Source organism: Eumetopias jubatus, unplaced genomic scaffold (genome assembly GCF_037043125.1).
Source record: "Eumetopias jubatus isolate StellerSeaLion01/CBP00866 unplaced genomic scaffold, mEumJub1_p1.0 scaffold_5, whole genome shotgun sequence".
Lineage (NCBI taxonomy): Eukaryota > Metazoa > Chordata > Mammalia > Carnivora > Otariidae > Eumetopias > Eumetopias jubatus.
Genome location: NW_028274811.1, coordinates 2,357,237 through 2,373,580, shown reverse-complemented (window position 1 = coordinate 2,373,580; position 16,344 = coordinate 2,357,237). Strand labels below are relative to the sequence as shown.

The following is a 16,344-nucleotide window of genomic DNA, read 5'->3' as shown; positions in this document are numbered from 1 at the left end:
GAACGGCAGAAGACACCCCCACCCCGGCCATGATCACTCGGTGGCAGGAGCCAGGCACGCTGGGGAGAGAGGCCGGCACGGTCCACGGGTCTGGACGGGTGAGGGGAGCGGTGGGGAGCAGATCCCCCTGTCTGCCCCGGCTGCCCTCTACCAGTGATGGCCCAGATCGCTGTGGGCTGGAGCTACAGTTCCCAGGGCCCTTTCCTGGAACTGCCCCCACAGGCCCTGGGGGTACAGGGGCTTCAAGCAGCCGCTGTCGGGGTCACCTCCCTGCAGTCTACTCAGAGCCATTGTCCCCCGCACCCCGCCCCAGCCTCCTGGTTGCTGGGCATCTGCTGGACCCCGGGGTGCAGGGCTGGGGTAAGGCTTCCTGCCATGGGGTAAGCATACGTCCAGCTGAAAAGCAAGGTCTCCTCACCCCGACCTTCTGCCCATGCATTCCCCACACATCCTCAGAGCCCTGACTTGACCAGGGGGTGGCATGGGCCACAGGGAATACCCCAGGAGAAGCAGGTGTCTGGGAGCCAAGAACCAGCTGGTCAGGAAGCCCCACACTTCCCACAGTGTGGAAGCCAGCTACTGGGGGGCTGCTGGATGATTTTAGGAGGGTCCCAGACAGGGATCACAGAAGGAGGAAATCGTTCCCTGCACGAGCCTCCTGTAGTTTTCTGTCCACCCCACAAAGAAAGCTTCAGCAGGGGCCTGCAGGCCCTCAACTGGCCACCAACCCTGGTTGCTCCTACGCAGAGAGATCAGCCCTCAGACCTGGAGCCTGCAGCAGGAATGTGTTCACATAGAAGGGTCTCTCCCTTCAGGAATCGACTTTTACATTTACCTTCCACTGAAGGCAAGTGGTACTGGTTTTGCATTTTGGGTAGCTGTATAAAGTTTCCTCTTAAAACAGGGAAGACAGAAAAATGTGCATTAAACAGAGTGGGGTATTTGCTGTGTGTTGGTGGGGCTGCCAGACGGTGGCACGTAGGGAGCCCCTGACCCAGTCCGGTCTCCAGGGCACAAGGAGGAAGGTAGGGCCCAAACTGGGGGAAGAGACTCGTCTGGGGTCTCCCCAGTGATCCCCAGCATCACTTCGGACTTCAGCCCACGACCACCCAGGAGGCAGGACCCAGGTGCCTTCAGGGGGTGGGGGTGAGGACGGGTGAAGGCCTGCGAGGTGTCCCGGCAGTCTCGGCAGGCACGATCCCACAGGCAGGCAGGGTGGCTCAGAGTTGTATGAACATCCACATTTGCAAGAGATGCCAGAAAGCCCTCTTCCAGGTAGACTCTCTTGAGTTTAAAATTAAACTAATTGCAAATATGCAAATACAGGTTGTGACCCCATCCACAGGCCAGCCCGGGTGCCTTCTCATTGGTGTGGGGGCTGCTGCCCAGGACACTGCTTGCAGACCCTGCCTGCCTTCCAGTGGGTGGGAGGAGCCTTCCCCCTTGGCCTTGAGATGGAGGAGGGAGTAGGGAGTCACCATTCTGTGAGCTGGGGCTATGGCATGCTTTAGATATGCCATACCCCAGCTGCTCCCAGAGGAGCCCTCTGACCCCAGCCCCCTGGCCTCTCCACCAGGAGGTGACCCTGGGGGTGGGGGTGGAGCTTCAGCTGGGCCTCTCAGCCTGACCTCTGACCCCTGGGCTCTCTAGCCATCCCCAGAACCACTGGGCTTCAGAGACTCACCCAGGTGGTGGCTGGTGCTATCTGCCTCCTGGATTAGCAGGTGTCTGGCTCCTGCCGGGATCTCAAACATCTTGATGTAACCTTTGTTGGGATGTGGGGAGACAAAGTCAGATGAGTCAGAAGAGGCCGCTGGAATGTGGACAATGCATGGAGGGGTCTCGCCCTCGAAGGCCATTCCAGAGGGTTCCATGTTTCATGGGCTTTGACCACCCTGATGGGACAAGGGCTGATGGGAAAAGTACTGTGTCCCAGCTGGCTGAAGCCCTTCTGTTCCTCTTCAAATCCTTTTCCAAAAGTGGGCCTTTTCCACTGGAAACTTGGCAGGGTCAAGGCCTCGGGAAGGCCCTGGAGCCATGCCTGGGCTTGAAGCTAAGATGCCATATCCAGGAGGGAGGCCCTCAGCGAACCACTTGGCCTCCTGGACCTCGGCCACTTAATCTGGGAACTAAAGACCCCTGGGCTCTTGTGGGACCATGGAAAGGGTCACCCCGCACCCTGGTGCCGGCTCGGAGTCATGGCCGTGGCCTTCTTCTAAGAGGCAAACCAAAGCGGCTTCTCCCCATTTCAGACAGAGGTGTAGTCACTGCAGGCCCACCCACAGGGCTGTTTTCCCAGATCTCAGGTCGGCCGGGGACCCCCAGTTCCCCAGCCCCATCGTGTGGCTCTACGGTCTGCTAAGCAGCCCAGGGCGGTCCTGCTGAGGGCGGCAGGAGCTGAGAGGGACCCAGAGGCCTCCCGGGCAGCTCTGAAAGGCAAGGGAGGGGTGCCCTATGCAGGCCCCAGCCCTCAAATAAAGACTGAGATCTGCCCTGTGCACTTGTATGTCGGCATTCTCTGTCCTGACCCCCAAGAGCTGGCTTCTCCGGTCCCCATCCACCCTGGAGCCCAGCTCAGGCTGTGCCTGACTTATGATCCTCCCTCCATGTCACGGCCACCCCCCACCCCGCCCCCCCGCCATCCCGCCAGGTGTAGCAGACATTCAGGCACCGGGGGCCGGAGGGAGGGGCTCACTCACCAAGCTTCTTGGGGGAGCGTGTGAATGTGCCCTTGACCACTTTGCAGTGGGTGTTGTCCCCTCCACACACGCCGCACTTGTCCTCCTGCTTGCTGGAGCCGATTACTCCGTCACAGCCCACCTTCTGCAGGGGGACGGGGTGCAGTGTGTATTCGAGAGGGCTCCCTGCTTGAGCCCCCAGCCCGATCTGTGCCCCCGGGGCCCTGCCACCTGTCCCCACTGCAGCTCAGGCCCGCACCTCCCTTAGCGGTTCCCGAGGCAGAGGAAGGAGACTGGGCTTTGGAGAAAGACAGACCTTGTGTGCCCAGCCACGGGCCAACCGCTGCCGCTCCCTGCCCCTCCTCTGCTCATCTGGGCAGTGTGACTTCACAGGGCTCTGCACATCTTGACCGGGGCCACCTGCCGAGGCTGGCCCGGACTGGGGAGCTAGCCTCCGCATGCACGTCTCCACCCCAATGGCTGTGAATCACACCTGGCCTCTGCCCTTTTCCTGGGGGGCCACGCAGTGCAGCCTGTCTGGGGCCCCCACCCAAAGCTCAGACCCACAGGCCCTAAGAACACGGTGCCCCCTTTTGTCTGTCTCTGGGGTGTCTTGTGCAGGAGGTGACGAGAGTTGGTGAGAACAACTGGGCCTCCATTCGTTCAAGAAACCCTTTCAGTATCACCCACTCGTGTCGAAATTATTCCACACCGAGCAGGGACGCTCCCTTGCCCTGGGCCACCTGGCCAAAGCAGTAACCAGTTCAGGGTATTCTACTCTCTCTAGCTCTGGCAGCTCACCATTCCCAGGCCCAGGGAAACTCCTCGGAAAGAGGTCCTGCAGGACGACGGCCCTGAGCATGTCGCCTGAGGCCACTCTCTCCTAGCTCAGCCAAGGAAGCCAGCCGAGCTGGTCGGCTCCCTCCGCCTGGCCCAGAGTGCACCAGAGCATCACGCGTTTTCCTTTTTGCCAAGCCTGCTGGGAAGCTCAGAGCTAATTTTCCCTTCAAGATCATCCCTACCACCTATCTCTGGAGAAACCCACTTCTCCCTCTGCTCTTCCATTTCTGACTTCTGTCTTATGAGGCCCTTTGAGGGCAGGGGCTCTGCACCATGAAAGGGCTATAGAGGAGTAGTTCCTGAATCATGTTTGAAGGTGTGGATAGATGTTGATGATCTCTGGTCTTACCCATCCATGTGTAATCATATGCCCTTTGAATCATTTTTGAAAGTGAGCAGGGTGAAAATCACTGAAATGAACATGCTGATGTTTATTTTAATGATTCCTGAGGCGGGGGGGGGGGGGGGGGTGGGGAATAAGCCAAGGAAGACAACGTGATCTACCAGGGAAAAAAGAAAACCAAAGGAAAACATCGGTCTTTAAAGGTGCAGAAGCCTGAGCCGAAGCACGCACCTGCCATTTCTAGGTGTGTGGTCTCAGGGGGGAATGCCACTCAAACTCTGAGTTTGTTTCCATGCTTGTGACATGGTGTCAGAGCAGTCCAGCCTGTGGGGGCTGTTGCTGGGGGTGTGAGGAGATGGGCTTCGGAAACAGTCACAGGCTCCCTTCCTCAGGGAAGGCTGGAGGTGATGCAGGGCGGCAGGGGGAGAACCCCCTTTCCAGGCCAAGACAGTTACACTCCCTGGGAGAAGGGTTGCTCCAGCCTCTCACCTGAGGGGAATTCGTGCTCCGTTTCAGACAGACTAAACCAGAAGCAAAAAGCCTCAGGGCTATAGAGGCAGGTGGGAGCCAAGGCAGATGCCAGGGAGCAAAGCAGCATCCGGAAGGCGCTCTCCCAGATTCCCGGACTCCGAAGCCCAAGTCAGATCGTGCTCCATAAGGGAGAACCAGCTCTGATCTAGAAGCTCTTCACTGGTGCATGCGCTCTTTCTAAAAAGGACTGCAGCCCATGTACGACCCAAAACACTAATTAGAAATTCAGCTGGAGGATATCTGGACAGAGGGAAAACGAAGCAACAGGCTCCATTTCAAGACACTTGTTCCAAAGGAGACTTTGTTCCCAGAGTTACAGAAGGTGCACAAAAGGGAAAACAGAATAAATTAACTACTTGATCTGTCAACTCCAGAGATATTAAAATGGCTTGTCACCCTTTTTCCTTACTTCTCAGGCATTTTTTTCTTTTGGTCTTTTTTGTTTTTCCTGAAATCAAGGTATGCCTAATAATCACAGTGGACAGGACCTTGCCCGCCCTCGAGAGGAGCGGTTTCGTCTGGGCAGCTGCTGGTCGGCTCATCGGGTGGCATGACCGCCAGGCGCAAGCAAGCACAGTCCCCGGCTCGGGGAGCCTCCAACCCTGACAAGTGTCTACGGGCCTTCAGGAGACACTGTTTTAACATTCAGTAGTCTGAACGAGGGGGAACATGCTCCTAAGGATAAGAGGTTAACTGAGGAGAAAAGGCTAATGAAGACCAGGGTCCTGGTGTGGGCCTGAAATCTTGCTTGCAGTCCTGTTGGGGTTGACGGCTCAGGCTGGGGAGGGCTCGTGTCCCCGAGGGGCTTTGCATGGCTGCTGCCTGCTTAGGCCACAGGCAGAGAGGGCTGGAAGCTGGACCCTGCTGCGGTCCAAGCCGGGGTGGGGGACACTAGTGGAGGTGGTGGGCTCCCTGTCCCATGGGGAGGGATGCTGGCTTCTTTCCATCTCTGCCTTTCTCAGTGCAATTTTCGGGTGACATATTTGATAGCCCGCTATTCCTCTCTCAGGGCAGTGGACTGTGCCCTTTATCCTGTCGGCCTCATTTAATTATTGATATTCTTTCATCCCCTGCTCTGTGTGGCCGCGTGTGCGCGTGCACGCATCTCTCGTCTCCTGACACGCCTTCTGCTGTCATGTCACTCTTCACTCTCCTGAGTCATTGTGTTCTGACGTTCCCTCATTGACAGCGTCCACTTGGACGTGACTTTTGACCCAGCATGAGATACTTTTACAAGAAGGGCTACACGTCCCCAGGCATTTGTGAGGACTCGGTACATCGTCTTACTACTGCTCACATCTTCGGGGTGGTCCCAACCTCTCTGTCTCCTTTGCTTTAGAACTTCTGCAATATGATCACATATAAACGTAAATATTTCTATTTTCCAACAGAGCAAAAAAATCGCTCATCCTGCTGTCGTCCTTCAAAATCACCATTAATTAATGAAATGCTTCATCTGCTCTTCTTCACTGTCAACGGTGGGAGTGAAGCTCTAGCCCCTGAGGCGGTGAATGAGGGCTCTGGCTTCTCCATTATGTTTGCAACCATATCAGAGTTGCTGATTAAAGCGACTTCTATTTCTAAACGTTGCCCGCGCTCACGGCTTGTGTTGGTCATGGTTCTAAAATTTTTCTGTGTCTTAGGAAGTTTTTTTTAAGATTTTATTTTATTTATTTTAGAGAGGCAGAGAACATGTGCATACAAGCAGGGGGAGGGGCAGAGGGAGAGAGAGAATCCCAAGCAGACTCCTGGCGGAGTGAGAGCCTGACACGGGGCTCAATCCCATGACCCCGAGACCATGACCCGAGCTAAAACCGAGTCAGACGCTCAACCGATGCTGCCACCCAGGCCCCCCTGTATCTTACGATGTTTTGACATCATGAACTTGCTGGCCAGGGACAGGCTGCCCCGCCCTCATGCCCGCTCTTAGGGGTAGCAAAGGGCCAGCCTGGGAGCACGTTCCATATGTAAACCAACAATTCTCCCCGTCACCCCCTTTATCTGCCTCTCACGCACAAGATGATACGTCCCTTGTCCAAAATCATCCCCAGGCAGGGTACCAAGACGCCAGGGGCCACCCCTCCAGCCCGGAGCCTGCCTGCATCGTTCATACTTGCCCGTCTTCAACTGTTTCCTGTGCCCCACCTGCCTTCCCCGAGGAAACCCCCATAAAAGCTCTGCCCCCCACCCCTTCCTTTCCCCCCACGAAACCTGGTGCTTCCCCACGGGGCCCTGCATAGCAAGGTGAGCCCTTCCCTCGGGAACCCTAAGTAACCCCCTCTTCCTTCAATGGCACTGACCTCTCTGGGTCGTCACTCGGTCACCTCCGTAAATTAAAACCCCGCAGGAACAAAGGCTATGCTGTTGTCTCTGTTCCTCAGTATGTGGTTTCACCACCTGAGTGGACTGTGCAGTCTGGCCCCCCTGGCCCCTGGCTGCTGAGTCCGGAGGAGCCTCCTTTGCTGTGGGCTACCCTCCTCTGTGAGTGGACAGAACCCTGAGCGCGAGTCCAGCAGCCCCGCACCCCACCTTCTCGCTCTCCTGGCCGCACTCTCTTTCTCCAGGGCACCTGCGGCAATCTGCCAGGCTTCCTGCCCGAGACCCCCTGAAGGTCTCATCTCCCAGAAAAACAAGACGGAAGTCAGCCTCTATGATCCTACAATCAGTCCTGCCTCCTCAGACTCTAGGGAGGCCTCCAGCTGTTTCTAGGGAGCCTGGCAGAGGGAGGCCTGTGCTCATGCCATGATCATATGCCAAGGTTATCCCACCGTTGTTTCTTGTGACAGCCTGAGATTGAAGCCAAACATGCAATAATGATGGAAAACACAGCAGGGCATTTCCACAAAGAGCCGAACCAACGAGACCCATGGTGGGCTGCCCTGATCGAGAATGAGCTGTCCAGGGCCCCGCGGAGTGCAAGGATGTGGCAGTGCTTCACAGAGGGTCGCCTGTGAACCACGTGCGGCAGAATCACCCAAGAAGCAAATAAAATTCATGCTCCGTGCCTGGCCTGAGCTACAGAATCAGAACCTCTGAAGTGGGGCCTCAAACCCCCTGGGGGCCCCTAGGCACACTCAAGTCGGAGAACCCTTGGCACAGGGGAGAGATCATGCCTGCCCCACCCAACAACCCCAGGAAGCCGACACCCTGAGCTGTGGCCCCCACGCCCCTGCACCCCCCCACTCCACTGCCCAGCACTCACCCTGCACTCCCCGCGCACACAGAGGCTGAAGGCGTCCTTGTAAGAGCAGCGAGTCCCATCGTGCACCATGCGCTTCATAGACACCACCTCCCCAGTCTCCTTGGACTCGCAGTAGAGGTGGCATCTCTCCTTGGCTGGAAGGGAAGTAGCAGGTGTTGGTCAGGAGGGCCAGTTCTGCTCACTCTCTCCCCAGGTTTGCTCAAGAGAAGCACCATGCCAGGGAGAAGCTCTCGCAAGACTCTTCTTGGATACACCTGCCCCCACAGGCCTGCCCTGGGCCTGGGACGGAAAGTGAAAGGGGGCAGGTGACTACAACCCCCTTGGCGTGTCTGCCTTGGGGCCTTCGACCCCGGGCTATTGGGTTTAGGAAGAGCTTTTCCCAGCAGAGCCTGGGCTGAAGTTGGCACAGATCTCAGAGGCTCTGATGGCCTTTCCCTCCAGACTGCAGCCCCTCCCTGAGATGGGGACACTGTCTGCTCATCACCCACTCCCAGAACTGCCCAGGCTGGGCACGCGGCAGGCTGCTGTAACGCACATGGGTGATGGAGAGAGCACAGCAGGCCTGTGTCTGGTGGGCCGCCCCTGCCCAGTGCCTGGAAGGAACGGGAACAGTATGTTTAAAGTTCCAGGACTGGGCCCCGTAGCCACGCCGGCCAGGGTGGGCTCTGCTGACAGCCCCAGCCCGCCCACAGCCCAGGCACCGCCGCTCAGCACCACCCCCCTCCCGCTCCGTCCCTGGGGGCTCACCGTCCCGGTGCTCGTGGGGAAGCCAGTGGTGCTGGGCATTGCCGTGCTCGAAGTACAGGTCCCACTGCCGGCACTGCTCCTCACGGAAGTCAGCCAGGGCATCAGGACAGTCCTGGGAGTTGCAGAGCTGGAAATCGTAGCCAAGGCCGGAGCAGGTGCGGCCCCCGTTGGCCGGGCTGCAGGAGAAAGGGGAAGGCCTTGCAGCTCAGTGCCACCAGGAAGAGGCCGGCACAGGAGGTGCCACTTGTGGGACTGTGAGGAGTCCTGCGTCTCAGGTGTGGGGAGGCAGCTACGCAGAGTGAAGGGACTCAGCCCTGCCCTGTCTTAGCTGCAGTTCTTGGGCAATCCCCCACCGTCCGTTAAGCATAAAGGGGCTGGTCATCCCTCCCTCCGGGACCCCTGCGGGAAGGCAGCATCAGCTGGGCCCCCTGCATCCCCCCACCCTTGCTCCTGTCGCTGTGACTGAGCCAACAGTGGGCTGTGGCTGGCTAAAGTTCTGCCTTTCCTGGGACATGAATCCCAAGATGGAGGAGGTGGGGGAGGCTCAGGCCTGTGCCTGACCCACGCTGGGAACTCAAAGAACAATTCCAAACCAGCAGAAGCCTGCCGCCCAAGTTCCCAACAAGGGTCGGGAAGGCAGCAGACACTTCCCTGGCTTCCCCTGACCTCAGAGACCCTAATTCCCTCCCTTCACTGAGAACAGCACTCGTCCACAAAGCACTAGCCCCACGGCAAAGACCAGAAAAGGAGCTGGCTGTGGGCCAGCAGGTGCGTCTGGCAGGCGGGGCGGTGGGGCGCGGCAGGCCTGCACCCCAAGGGGAGCTGGGGACCTCGGCGTCGCTGTCCGCCCAGCTTGCCAGCGCCAAGCAGAACCCGATGCCCCACCGGAGACTTGGGCAAGGGTGGCGCCATGCCCATGTGACAGGGATGGTCAGTGCGGCCGCGTGCGGCACAGCACAGTGGACAAGGAATGGGGCTGGCGTCCACGAGGCCCCTCCCCCAGGGCCGTGTTCTTGAGGGGAAAAGTGATATAAGACATCTGTGGAGAAAGCAGCAGGAGGCCTCCGTGTTGGATGGGGTAGATGACAAGAAGGAGCAGCTCTGAGATTTACACCAGGGCCACCACCCATGGGGTCACGGGGGATGACAGCACCGACTGGGGCATCCCCAGGGCAGCGTGCAGGTGTGGGGAGCAGCAGGAAGGAGGCGAACTGGTTCCAGTGGAGAGCCGCGCGAACTCCGAAATAGAAAGTGAGCTGGAGAATTCGGGGGAGGTGGACGAGGAAGACCGAGTGCAGAGCCAGGGACTAGACCGCCCTCGGTTTTGCGGTCACAGAGTGGGGAGAGCCAAGGACACGGGGCGCCCGGGCCTGCGAGCAGGGGCCGCTGGGAGCTGCGCGTCTCCACGCTGGCCCCCGCGCTGCAGGAAAGGCTGCAGACAGACGAGCTCAGGGAGCCACACCGTGTGGGACAGCATCCAGTCTCATGGTTGCACCCCGCCCCCCCGGGAGGATGCACAAAAGGGGAGGTGCGTGGGGCCCACCTGGGTTGCTGACACACAGGCTGCGTGGAGCCCGGGAGCCCTGAAACGCTCTGGGCCCCACAGCTGCCCGGGTCACCCACCGATGCTGGTGGGAACAGTTGTCACCGCTCCCTCACAGCGCTGTCTGGCCCTCACTGATGCGGAGTGGGCACCGGCACTGGGCCTGACAGCTGTGCTGGTCTCCTGCTGCCACCAAGGAGGCTGGGGCAGCCAGAGCAGGGCTCTAGGAAGCTCCCTAGAGCACACAGGTGAGGACGGACAGAAGAACTTGGGGCCCGCCTCCCCAACCTCAAGGCTGGCCTGGGGAATGAGTCCTCTGGACCCAAAGCGCCCAGAGTCAGGCACCAGGCTTCGGGGCCTGGACGCCGGGGGGCTGGGCCAGATCTGCCTTCTCAGCTGTGCAGCCTGGACCCCAGTCACTCCATCGGCACATGAAGGGGCAGGAGAGACTAATCCCAGGTCCTGAGGCTTGCTGCATGCCAGGCCCCGAGCTGTGGGATGGGAACCCTGGCGGTCCTCACCCAGCACCCAGAACCTCCGAGGTTCTAACGTTCTCTCCTGTTAATCTCATATGTCATCCTGAGGCAGATATAATAGCCCCAAGAGCTGCTTGAAAGGAGCGGGGACGGGGTACTTTGTACCTGACCAGGATGGGGCCTGGAGCCCTCGGGTAGGAATTGGTCAGAACCAGGAGGAGAGTTCTCCAGGCATGAGCTGGTGCCCCCGGCGTTTGGGCTTTCCTACCGCTGGACCCCAGGGCATGGGTCCCTTCCCGACCGGTGTGGACTTGACATCTCTCACCAGAGACAAGACTGCTGACCCCCTCTGGCTCCCTGGGGGCCGGCTCAGGGCCTGGCCCAGCAGGGGTCCAGGAACTGCTGCAGAGGCCAGAGCCCAGCCCATCTGGAAGGGCCTCAGAGACCTGTGGGGCTTAAATTTGGGGTCACGGGCTACTTTGAGAAGTTGATACGAAACTAGAGACCTGCTCCCACAGAAAAATGCATGTGTACATAAAGTCATACCCAATCCTGCGAGGCCGTGGTGGGACCCAAGGCGGGGTGATGAACCTAGGACTCAGGCTTAGGGCCCCAACCCAAATATCAAGGGGGTCCAGGTGGGTGGAGGAGGTGAGTGAAGATGGCTGGGCTGGGCTGCCCCATGAAGGGGGCGGTCTGAGTCGTTCATCGCCCACCACCCTGTATTTGGGCCTGGTGTTGTAGGGATGCCCAATCTGGAAGCTGTAAATAGGATTCTCTCTCTCTCTCTCTTTTTTTTAATGTGAAATTTCAGATATTTTTGTATTTTCCTGTGAACCAAGATCTTTAAAACACCAAACAGGCCAAAGAAAGAAAAACAAAAGCCACACGTTTTCTGGCAGCCATGGGGCCTCCCTGGGGCTGGGGGAAGACGAGAGGGAGTGGTCATCTGTGGGGGGTCCCACTCACATGACTGTACGTGCACCCACAATCAATCCATGAGGTAGGCTGCCTCAGCCCCAGGGGGCTCACTGATGCGCCCTGAGTCACACAGAGCTGCAGGGACCCAGGTGCTCTGGCCACATGCCCTCCCTTTCCCCGGGCAGTGCACTGGGTGAGGCAAGGTGCAGGACTGGCCGGGGCCCAGACCTGAGGGATATTCACAGGGTGGGGTGGCATGGGGGGGCATTAAAGGAACCTGGGGGAGGACAGCACAGCAGGCACGGGGGCAGCCTCCCTAGGCGAGCTCTACCATGCATGCCTGGGGTGGCATGTCGCTGACCCTGCCTCTCGCCTGCCATCTGGGAGCTCAAGAGGACCCTCTTCCTTATCCCCATTTCTCCGCCGCTGCTACACCTCTGTCTTCCATGCCCTTGACCAAGAAGGGCAGAATAAGTTGGTGGCCAGAGCAGAGTGCGGGCCAGGTCGGCGGGGGGTTGGGGGGGGAATGGCCCCAGGCCAGCGGCCCAGGTGACGGAGGTTTCCAAGCCTCCAGGGCTGGCTCTGCCCCAGCAGGCTGTGCGCCCTGAGGCAAGACCCCCCCCCCCCCCGAGTCTCTGCTTCCTCCCAGGAATGGTGACGAGCAGCCCGGGCTGCCTGCCCTGACACCATCTCCAGAAGTGGTGGACAGCCATGGGGGCCCTGCAGGATATGGCCAGCCGGCGAGGGGCCTCCGAGGGCCTCGGGGACCTCAGCTACCACACAGGAGGGTGGGAAACAGCGGGGCCAACTCACTGTGGGTTGTCACACTGGCGGGTCCTGAACTTCACACCTGTGCCGCAGGTGCGCGAGCAGGAGCCAAACGGACTCCAGGCACCCCAGTTGCCATCTCGTTTGAGGATGTCGGGCGTCAGCCAGATGCAGTGTCCTTTAAAGCAGTGCTGAAAGACAGAAGGTCACTCCTATGACCCACCGTTCCAGGGCCACTCGGATGCCCCATACTCTTCAGCCTGCAGTTCCCTTGATGCCTGCTTGGCCCTGGAGGAACTGGGGGAGCAGACTCCACATCCCCGTAGAAGTTCAGAGCCCCCCATCAGGAGGCCCAGCGAGGTGCTGGCCCACTCCACTCCCCCTGATTGCCGCCCCGGCCGCCCACCATCCTCCACGTCTTGTCCAGCCTGCTCTGTCCCCTCGGCCCGAGCCTGCCCCACACCCCACACCTTGTCTCCGGGCGAAGCCACAGGCGTGCCCACACAGGGCACGTTCACAAAGAAGCAACCAGCCCATCAGGCCAGCGACTCCAGAGACGTACAGGACCTACCTGCCTGTGTTTAAAGGACATACAATGGAAATGAAGGTTGGGTGACAAGCTGACACGGTAAACATTCATGAATGCAGTGAGCACAACACTGGAGCTCAGGGAACGCAGACCTACAGCTTGAAGCTGGTCACACTGCTCCCCAGCCTCCCACAGGGAGGACGCTTACACAACTTAGGGCCACTTTAGGAAAAGGATTACAACATGTAAAATACTACATCAGATCAAAAAAGGAATGCTGATTTAGAACAAGAAAAGACATCACAAAAAGTTAAAAATTTAGCAATGGACCAATACCACACACAACCAAAAGCAAAGAATAAGGATGTTTTTCAAATGAGCCGACGGCCACAACTTTTCCTGCAATTCTGAAAGCATATTCGTCCATCCCCTCTTCATATGACCCCCGAGCCATGGGTGCAGGTGCAGGAGCTGGATGGGCTCCAGGCGCCCCGGCTGCTGTCTGGTTTCAGGATGTCATTTTGTAGGTTTGTCTTCCATATGGTGAATAGAAAGATAATGCTGCCATTCCTCAGCACGCTTTCTCTGTAAGGGCCGGTGGCTATTTTGGCAACGTGATCTCAGTTGTAACTACTCAGCTCCGCCACCGGAGCATGACCGCAGCTGTAGACAACACATCAGTGAACGGACATGGCTGTGTCCCGATAAAACTTTATTTACAAAAACAGGCAGCAAGTGGAAATGTCTACAGTGGACCTATAAGGAGCTTGGTGAACTCCACCCTCAGTAAGATAACCACTTAACTGGTGAACATTATTTTTAAAAAACAACCACTTAGGGCGCCTGGGTGGCTCAGACGTTAAGCGTCTGCCTTCGGCTCAGGTCATGATCCCAGGGTCCTGGGATCGAGCCCCGCATTGGGCTCCTTGCTCAGCAGGAAGCTTGCTTCTCCCTCTCCCACTCCCCCTGCTTGTGTTCCTGCTCTCGCTGTCTCTCTCTCTCTGTCAAATAAATAAATACAATCTTAAAAAAAACAACACTAAAGTATCTGGAAATTGTCTTAAAGTCTCGCTGTCTCTCTCTCTCTCTGTCAAATAAATAAATACAATCTTAAAAAAAACAACACTAAAGTATCTGGAAATTGTCTTAAAGTCTCGCTGTCTCTCTCTCTCTCTGTCAAATAAATAAATACAATCTTAAAAAAAAAACACTAAAGTATCTGGAAATTGTCTTAAAGTCGACACAACAAATGGAGAAATGTTTATTCAAGAAACATTATTCAAGATCTATGAAATCTTGGTAAGAACAGTGGAAGTCCATGGCATTTGGCCACAACTGTTGCCCATACCTTTCCCCCAGCTAAGGGGGCCAGAAGTTTTACTGCCTAGGAGATGGAACTATCTATCCTCCCTGCTCCCGGTCTGAAGCTATGGTTTGACCGTGGGAAAGGTAAACCACTGGCACTTCCCAATTCATAACTTGGTGTTACAGAAAGTTGATTCCAGACAGTAGAGGCCAAGAGGACTGGGGTTCCCATTGCTAGGTGAAGGACTCTACCCCAGGGATGTCAGGCCAAGAATACTGGACCCTGACAGCCCCTTTCCCAGCTTGCTTATAGGGCAGAGTTCCCATTCTAAAAAGAAAAAGCCAGGAAGAGTAGGGGCTGCCATCCCCATCCAGTGATCCACTCGAGGCCAGGATGTCACTCTGGGAGAAGTGGGCCACCTGGCCCCTCGTTCCAGGGCAGTGATGCAGCAGTCTTCCCAGAGGGAGAGGTAGAACATCCAGCTCCATAGCTCTCCCTATGGGGACTGACCTTATTTAGAACAGAGCATGGGGAAGTTCATACCTATAGGCATTGTCTAAAACAAAAGAAATCTTGGTAGTGAGTTGAGCAATTAAGAGGAGGCCAGGAGCTCCATGATGCTAGTAACAAAAAGTAAAATGATAAAACAACCAATAGCATAACAAAAAGAACCAAGGCATCTTGGTTAGCTTGCCAGCTAAGAGACCTCCTGGGGTCTGGAGTAAGGCTCAAAGACTGGCCACATCCTGCTTTTGTGAAAGGCTCAGAATTTCACTGGGCCGTATTGTGGACAAGTTGTACTTGAGGGCATTCTTGAAACCACACAGGAACCAGTTAGCAGCTAGTGAAACCTAACTGGGTGACACCAGTAGAGACAGAACAGCCAGAGGCTTACTAGGAAAATCAGAGAAGGAGACAGAGAGAACCGGGCTAATACCCCTGTGGGAATGGGGGACCTGTCTGGTCAGGGAGACAATGCACAGGCCCAAGGCTGTGACCTCTGGGGGGGGGGGCAATATCAGTGGCTGCATACTGCAGGGCAAACAAATACAGTTTATGGAAAGAGTGTGGCCAAGTCGCTCAACAAATAAACAAGCAAACAACAGCATGACAAGGTCCAGGGGCATCAATATCCAGAGTCTCTTTAATGTATTATCTACAATGTCCAGCTTCCACCAAAATTTCTGAGACATGAAAAGAAACAAGATACTGTTATCTGCACATGGGAAAGTAAGCGGGTGAGGGAAACTACCTTTGAGGAGGCCCAGATGTTGGACTTAGAAGGCAGATTTCAAAACAGCTCCAAGAACAAAAGGGAACCATGTCTAAAGAACTGAAGGAGAGGAAAGGACAAGTCTCACCAAATAGAGAACGTCAGGAAAGAGGTAGAAACTACTATGAAAATGTAAACAGAAATCCTGAAGTTGAAAAGGTCAAAAACTGAAGTGATAAATTCACCAAGGGCTCAGCGAGAGATCTGAGCTGACAGAAGACAGAGTCCATGAACCTGAATACAGATCAGTATTCTGCAATCTGAAGAGCAGAGAGAAAAAACAATAAGTAAAAATGAACAGAGCCTCTGAGAAACATGGGGGGACCACTGAAGTGCCAGAAGGAGAGGAAACAAAAAGGGGCAGAAAATATTCAAAGACATCATGGCTGAAAACTTCTAAAATTTGATGGGGAAAAAAATTAACCTATACACCCAAGACATTTAACCAACTCCAAGTAGAATAAATGCAAAGAGAGCCATACCCCGACACATTATAGTCAAGCTGGTGAAAGACAAAGAAAATGTCGAAAGCAGCAAGAGGAAAAAGACTCATCGTGTATAAGGAAAGCCAAATAAAATCAAGAGCTGACGTTTACTCAGAAATAATGGGGGTCAGAGGTAGTGGTGTTAACCAAGGATAACCAATAAGACTATCTCTCAACAATGAAGGTGAGACAAAAATAGTCAAAGGTCAGAGGTAGTGGTGTTAACCAAGGATAACCAATAAAACTATCTCTCAACAATGAAGGCGAGACAAAAATATTCCCACACAAACAAAAACAGGAGAATTCATGGCTAGCAGATTGCCTTGTAGGAAAATACTAAAGGAAATTATTTAGGTTGAAAGCAGGTGACGCCAAAGAATAACTCAAATCCACATGAAAAAAACAAAGAGTGCTGGGAACGTACAATTTTCTAGAAAAACACAGACTACCAAAACCGATTTAATAAGATACAGAAAACCAGAATAGACCTATAATAAGTAAAGAGAGTAAATGAGTGATTTAAAACTTCCCATAAATAATAGCCCAACCCCAGATGGCTTTGATGGTGAATTCTACCAAATGTTTAAAGAAAAATTAACACCACTCCTTCATGAACTCTTCCAAGATACAGAAGAAAAAAGAAATTCCCTAACTCATTCTATGAGGCTAGCATTACCCTGATACCAAAACCAGACAAAGGTA

At 55.7% G+C, this 16,344-nt stretch overlaps 1 protein-coding gene across 1 annotated transcript in view; it reads right to left on the bottom strand.

Moving 5' to 3' along the window:
• ADAMTS2 (ADAM metallopeptidase with thrombospondin type 1 motif 2) overlaps nucleotides 1-16,344 on the bottom strand; it is a 225,596-nt gene that overhangs the window by 17,307 nt on the left and 191,945 nt on the right. Inside the window, exons 11-15 of the mRNA XM_028092585.2 lie at nucleotides 12,095-12,240; nucleotides 8,342-8,517; nucleotides 7,595-7,728; nucleotides 2,700-2,823; nucleotides 1,685-1,765 (exon numbers count right to left, since the gene is read on the bottom strand). Of these exons, the coding sequence (XP_027948386.1) occupies nucleotides 1,685-1,765; nucleotides 2,700-2,823; nucleotides 7,595-7,728; nucleotides 8,342-8,517; nucleotides 12,095-12,240 (661 nt within the window). The remainder of the gene's footprint in view (nucleotides 1-1,684; nucleotides 1,766-2,699; nucleotides 2,824-7,594; nucleotides 7,729-8,341; nucleotides 8,518-12,094; nucleotides 12,241-16,344) is intronic.